Below are 7,993 nucleotides of genomic sequence, written 5' to 3'. Positions count from 1 at the left end.
TGACACCCATTACCTCCCTTGATTCACTCTCTAAATCCTTTCTTATTTTTCATACAACCAAGATGGCGAAAGCCCCTCATCATGCGAATTAATCACTACACAATACCCCTTGAAAAGCTAATTTAAATAGCGAAAACCGGTTGGGATTTTACAACACCCATTTAATATGTATATATTTATATAAAAAAATATTAAACTATGCGAAACGAAGGCATTTTTCTTCCTTTTTCTTTACATTTTTTCAACCAATATATATATATATATATTAATTTATGTATATATCAATATTATCTTGGTTGTAAAACTTCGATAATGCAAATATGTTAATAGTTACCAGGATAGCAAAAAACACACAAAAACTGGGATATCATACCCGGTTAATGGGTAGAAATTCCATTTTAATGTGATGTATTTTGAGTAGATATAAAGAATAATAATAAATGGAGCAAAACGCATATAATCAATAAGTTCCTTTAATTCCTACATATGTTTCAAAAATTATGTGCACTCTACTCCAAAGAAGTGAGAGATGCTGGTATATACACATAAATTCATCGTCAGGGAACCATATTACAAATGCAAAACTTTCGCTAAATGCTAAGGTTACGTACGAGTAATAACACTATATAGATAAGTTAAATGACCGTTACAAACAAGAACGCTCGTTTACAGGGAGCTGTAGGAGTTTAAACTAAAAGAAGACATAATGAACCGCAGAAAAATCTAAAAGTTAATAATAATGGTAATAAAAATCGTTTCATTAATTTCATCTTTTTTCTAATTTTAGTTATTATTTTTTTTACCTACCAACATACTCACTAGTTGACAGCCACTTTACATGTGGTATGAACAACACCCCACTTTGTATTTATTTTTATTTAGCTTTAGACAATAATAGTAATAATAATAATAATAAAATTATTTTTACATTTATAATAATAACAATAACAACAATGAGAATAATAACATTATAATATTATCTTAAATAGCAATTGTATCTAACTCCAACGCCAGTTGTTTATACTCTTTCTTTTTCTCTAGTTGGTTCAGCAAGTTTATCCCCGATAAATTTATATTCGTAGAGTTTTAAGTATACTTGTATATATTTACGTACATACTATCGATTTTGTCATCGTAAGTATGTTTATTCTTATTTTTTCATCAGTTTATAGTTTTGTACCTTGTATTGCCATTTATTTAGGTTAATTACCGTAACTTAATATGATACAATATTATGGTTAATTAATTATATTTATAATCCATCTTTAATTTTCCTTCCTCATAAACGTTTATTTACACAATGAGTAGTATATAAAGAATTCATTGGATTCTCTCTCTTTCTCCTTCGATTTACAAAAAAGATTTTTATTACCATTATTATTAACTTTTAGATTTTTCTGCTTAATTTAAACTCTTAGTATAGAGTTCATAACCTCTCTCCCTAAACAGCTCCCTGTAAACTAGCGTTCTTGTTTCTAACAGTTATTTAACTCACCGGTAAAATTTCCACTTATTTCTTATTTTCATTTTCCTAAAATTTTCGTTGCGTCTTGCAACCTTTTCAATAGTCTTGAGTCTCATATATATATTGGAAGGTTTGGAGGTGATGTACAGGAATTATATATTAGAAAAAATAATAATCAAGTACTCAGATGTCTGGATGGTTGTATATTTACAGATTTTTATTCATATGTCACATATTTAATAATAAAAAAATATTTTTTTTTAATAAAACATATGACATATGAATAAAAATCTGTAAATCTACAACCATCCAAACATCTGAGTACCTGATTATTATTGTTTCTAATATATATATATATGTAATGGATCTTGCATGCATGAAGTGGATTCGATCCACCATAGCCAAATTTAAATTAACACTGCAACAGAACTTTTCCCACGGTCGAACAATAGTTTTTTCTCTGACAGCAGTTTGATATTTTCCAGATGCCTTTAGCTAGGCCGAAACAATGTCTTCACCACTTGACCCTTCCTAACCTCTTCTACATCACCAAAAGCTAGAATAGAGATAACAAGACCACCAACTAAATCTATTGTTCTCAATAATATATCTATCCTTCTAGATCGTTATAAAAGCAAGGAAACCCCAAGAACAATTTAGTTTAGTCACCAGTCATTGACAACTCAACTAGTTTAGTCACCAGTCGGTGAAGACTCAATGAGAACAAAGTCTGGCTGACCAGCTAGAACCTTGGCCAGAGGGAGAAATGAAGTTTACTGCCAGCAGTTGTGAGACAACGTCGCACACCCTATAACTTTCACTAGCTCACTTTCTTTTTTCTGTAACATTACCATATCTCTGTCTATACACTGCTACAAGATCGTGTACACACATATACAGGCCGAAATTAACTTTCTTTACCTTGCATGCTTTACAAACTGTGTTATACTATTACACTAACCTACCCGTCATGGTATGGTATTTATTAAAGTAACGATAAATAAATATTTCTTTACAACTTCGATCACTGTTCTTCGTTCATCTTACAACCGTTACATATATATATATATATATATATATATATATCGGATGACCCCCTTCGGTCATGAATGACCATGGGATTGGATCTAGAAAGTTACCTTCCGAGGTACAAGTCCGGGCAAGGTTGTTTATGGAAGACTAGCAGTCGCACATGCATACCGGCCTCCCCTCTCCACGCCACCAATGTTATCCAAGGGAAAGGCAAAGTGTCAGAGAAAGGCAACTAATTTCTATAGCTGAGTGAACTGGAGCAACGTGAAATAAAGTGCTTTGCTCAAGCACACAGCTTGGTCTGGGAATCGAACTCACAACCTCATGATCGTAAGCTCGACGCTCTAACCACTGAGCCATGCGCCTTCATATATATTACAACAAAAGCTTTATATCTTAGACATAGAGTTACCCAAGGTTTCTCATTTAGAAAGCAAGGTCTTGTTGACAGCTCGTCAAACTATATATAAGTACAAAATTTAAAATATCTATGTCGCAGACGTGAGGAAACGCTCAGAAGTCGAGGAATACGTCTTAACAAACATAACATAAAATACATTTTAGCAAGTACCCACAATACAAGGGAGGAGGCAGGTTGCTCTTGCAGGGTTTATAATAACTGTCCAGTAGGAGGCTGATGCGAGGCTGAAGGGGTCATCTATGAGGCTATGGTGATACCTAGACCTGATATCCGCAATAACAGTAATGTACCATCAAACAGCAGTATTATTAGCAGATTAACCAGTTCTCACCCAATTCAATTGCTCCACCCAGAGATAATAAACAGTTCGGGACCAGCATTACAGGGAGCGTCACCGAAGACCCCGGTATCACCACCACGGATAATTAACAAACCATAGATACAGATAAAGTGACCAGGCCCGCGATGTATGTTACCACCAGTACAAACGCCGCACCTAGAAATAATGACTTATCCAGGACCAGTGACTTGGAGGGAGTATCCGCTGTTCCCAGTTCTGCCACTTCAGATGATGACCAAATATTTATCTTCAACACCGATGGGATGACCAGCTCCGCGCCATATGTTACTAAGGGCGTGAATTTGGCCATGTCCCATGTCTGTAAATATATTGGTTCTGCAAGTACATTGTTCAAGCGACATTTTCTTAACCACCAGTCATCCTTCAGTGTCCCAGAAAGATAGTTTGTCACGTCCCTGGCCCACCATGTGTGGCACCTCAAAGATCAAGGTACCCTGTGTGACATCAGGTGGAAATTAATTGATCATCTGGGCCTGTATATTAATGGAAGTGGCTGTTGCAAGATCTGCATCACGGAGAAAGCCAAAATTTTTAAAGACTATAAGAAACCTGGCACATTAAACAGCTGTAAAGAAGTGTTTTCTAAATGTATCCACTTCAAGCGCTACTTACTGGAAAATTGGATCTTCCCGTTTTCTAGTTAGGTCTCTTCAGGTCTATAAAAGTTTTTCTGATTCAGGGGAGATAACCCGTCTTCATTAATGTTTTGTTGTGGTGGAATCCGAACATACCCGTGAATAGATGGTTCTGAATTGTATAAATATGCATGCGTGCTGGAGATAGAAATCCAGTGTCATATGCACAGCCATATATTATACGAGAGTCGTAGGAGCTAAAGAAAAGAGATATCGTGGATTACATGTTGGTGATTTGACAGTTGGTGAATGAATATACCAGAAGACCGCAACCACAATAAAACAGCATAACAGTGGTGACAAGGATTTGAACTACACACAGTGGAAAAATATTAAAAATCCTCTCACTTTGTAAAAGTGGTGAGAAAGATTCTAATTTCCTGCACTTCATAATAGTGGAGGCGAGGCTTTTGAACTTCACGCAGTGAAAAATAATATAAAACCGCCCACTTCATAATAGTGAAACATTCAAAATTCTTAGCATGGAAGAACTGTTAGCCTCCGTCATACAGCAACAACAACAGTTACAACAGCAACTTCTACAGCAGCAACAATAACAATGGAAACAGCAACAACAACAATAACAACAACCAATTCAGCAGTTGTTAGAATTATTGCTAAAGTCGAAGAACATGTCAGGTTCATTTTCGCCATATGCTAATTCGATTATGTTTTTGGCATACTTTAGAAGGTGTGAGGAAATATTATATAATAATATAAATAATATATAAATATATGCATATATCCATACATATATGTACATAACTACATCTATATGTATACATACGTGCATACATGGGTACAGGACATCAAGAAAAATGTTAAACACAATGAGAAACGAAAACATCGTGTTCGAAAAAAGTTTGTTTCTGTTTTCCCGGGGTTGATTTACATGACTAAAGGCGGTGCTCCAGCATGGCCGTAGTCAAATGACTGAAACAAGTAAAAGAGTATATATGTATATATATACACACATGCATATATGGGTACAGGACGTCACAAACGATAAACAACATGAAATATGAAAATAAGTTGAATATGCAAACAGCGAGAGAAACAAATTGAAAACAGGACAAGTAACATAAAGAACAACCCTTCATCAGTTGTCGGCTACCTATCTACTCATCGTTTCGAGCATTGAACGACAATATGAGTCTTCAAAGGCAGTTGCTCCCACAAAACCCAAAATAAGATTTGGGATTTTATGGAGGGTCAAAGTTGGTAACAAAAGCAGGACAGTAGAGACATACAAGGAAACCAAACGAAAACAAACATGGAGGGTCATTAGACCAGATGAAGGTAAAATAGTGAAAGCTGTAGAAATAATTTCTTTGACAAGAGAAAAGATAGAAGAGAGAGAAATAGACAAGATACGTCCAACCTCTAGGACAGCCCTGAAAGAAAAGAAAGGTGATCGCATGAGGAAAAGAAAAATGGACGATGGTCACATGTGAGCAACCAGAGAGATTAAAGGAGAAGGAGGGGGAGAGAGAACAGTATAGGGTAGAGTCGCATCAAAATGATTAAGATAAACTTACTTGGAAATGGATGCGTGGTGTCCAATCAAATAATAATAATATATATATATATGCATATATATACATACATACATTCATACATACATGCACACACACACGCACATATACACACACATGCATATATGGGTACAGGACATCACAAACAGTAAACAACATGAAATACGAAACAGACAATTATATATATATATATATATATATATACACACACACGTGTGTGTGTGTGTGTGTTCAACCTTCCCTTAAAAAAATATTAAAATGTTGCAAGTTTGTTCTTGTTTATAACACATGTAGCCAGCCTAATTCATAATACACACACATTAATGTACCATGCAACAACTTCTTACACTCTAAAGGAGCCAGGCCACTTGTAGGTCATGACTCCTAAGTGCCATTCTGCTGACAATTTTTAGCAACCTAAACATCAGAGATTTGTTGTGTATTTAAATCATGTAGAGATTTGACAAAATCTAGCACAAATACACACACACTTAGGTTATTTTGTGATGGAAGAAATGGTCCTCAAATTGTATTTGACCTTGTAGATATAGTATTATTTCATTTCCTGAGATTTTAAATTAATTTTATATATAATTGCTTTCATTAAGCATTTTCCAATAAGAAGCCTAAAGTCTTTTGTTCCTGAAGTTAGATTCTGCTTACTGAAAGTTGTTCTAACTGCTTGAAGTTTTCTCATTATCACACTGCCAACATTCTTGAGCAAGAAGTTGATTTTTTTTTTCTTTAAACTTGCTTTTTCTTAGTACATGATTATACTAACAGACAGCTTAGTTTAAGGTTATCTTACTTGAGATTAGTTTGGATATTCTAATTATATTGCTAACAAATTGTTTTAAATATTGAGAAGTCATTAGAAAATTTATTTATGAGTTTCATGTTCAGTTTTCTATGACTCATATCTATAGGTATCTTATAGTTAACTATTAATTTTGCTGGTTACTGTAATATGATGGAGGACTAATCAAATCTTTCCTCTACATATCTAATGTATGTCTAATGTATAATATATCTAATGATATCCTATACATATCTAATGTATGGCCATTTGTATGGTGTGAGACTACAAAACCTTCATCTCTGTAGAGTCTTATGCTTAGGGCTTTCTCATGTATATCAATGCCATTATATCTGCTCATGTTAGCATTAAATTGATCATTGTGGTTTTTCACTCATAGGGAATCATTGTTGACAAGTAAACATTTCCTGCTATGCATTATTATCTTCATATTGTTGCTATTGATGGGATTACACACACACACACACACACACATACACACATATATATAGTTGCATCGAATAATCAAACATTAAAAATAACAATAACAAAACAACAAGAGGACTGCACATGGAATGTATTAGTTTGAGACTCAGTAAAAAGAGAGGATTTTTGATGTTTCAAGCATAGCTCTCTCTCTCTCTCTTTCTCTCCCTCTTTATCTCTCTCTCTCTTTCTCTCTCTCTCTCTATATATATGTATATATGATGATGATGATGATGATGGACCCTCCTGTCGTTAGATGACATATGAGAGTTCGATAATTTCATAGTGAACAACCACACAGATTATTTGTTTATAGTGACCAAATGTTTGTGTAGACATAAGCTTACTCCCTTCATCAGATTGACATTACCTGTACAGGTGCAATGGGTGCCACATGTTAGATGTCAAAATGATCAAGAAACTTAACTTTTTCGCTCTGTCTGCCTGTCTGCTTGTCTAACAGTAAATATATATCAGTGTCAAGTACAACTCACAGTTCTAACAAGCAGCAGCATTTCAAATGAGAAATATTTAGCTTGCAGTGCTGAGTCTTCACATGGACAAGCAAATTATATGGAAGTCAGATGACTTCCCTTATATATTTGAAGGAAAGACGAGTTATCCAGTGTTTCACCTATTGGTTGTTGTTTCCCATGTTAAAATAATAACTTTCCATAACAGTGACAAAAGAATATAGATATCCTCTGTGAGTGTGAATTAATAATGAGGATTTTAAGATGAGAACAGACACATTGCCTTCCATTTGGACTCATAACTACAAGATACTGAGTATAAAGTTAACTATTATATGGTATACAGCCAGTTGCAGTAAATGGTACATATACAGAATCATACTAAATGATGGATTGAAACAAACTGCATATCCCTCACCCTGAGTGGATTAATGTGCTGGTGACAAGTCACAAGCCATCGGCCCTTTCTTTCTTAGTAGCACATGTTTAAATCTCACTCATCTGTGGTTATCAGAATAATTAAATAATTACATGTATTTTAATTACCTCCTTTGTTTCGAACTCATGTCCAGATTTCTTTAGAATTGTAAACATAGTCTGTGTAACAGAGAAGGCATGTGTCCAGTTATGATAGGGGACGTTTCGGTAGTTTTTCCTTACAGTCAGCACAAATCTGGTGAAATTATCCATATTCAACCTAAATGAATAGAGATTATTATTATTATTATTATTATTATTATTATTATTATTATTATTATTATTATTATTATTATTATTATTATTATTATT

At 34.2% G+C, this 7,993-nt stretch overlaps 1 protein-coding gene across 2 annotated transcripts in view; it reads right to left on the bottom strand.

Annotated features, from left to right (window-relative positions):
* LOC106869668 (probable 3',5'-cyclic phosphodiesterase pde-5) overlaps positions 1-7,993 on the bottom strand; it is a 332,523-nt gene that overhangs the window by 47,290 nt on the left and 277,240 nt on the right. For both annotated transcript variants that reach the window (XM_052969509.1, XM_052969510.1), the window contains exon 18: positions 7,751-7,901. In XM_052969509.1, coding sequence (XP_052825469.1) covers positions 7,751-7,901 — 151 coding nt within the window. The remainder of the gene's footprint in view (positions 1-7,750; positions 7,902-7,993) is intronic.

The sequence above is a fragment of the Octopus bimaculoides genome, chromosome 7, assembly GCF_001194135.2.
Source record: "Octopus bimaculoides isolate UCB-OBI-ISO-001 chromosome 7, ASM119413v2, whole genome shotgun sequence".
NCBI classification, from domain to species: Eukaryota; Metazoa; Mollusca; class Cephalopoda; order Octopoda; family Octopodidae; genus Octopus; species Octopus bimaculoides.
Note: the sequence above shows the minus strand (reverse complement) of the source record. Positions and strands in the feature narration are given on the sequence as shown.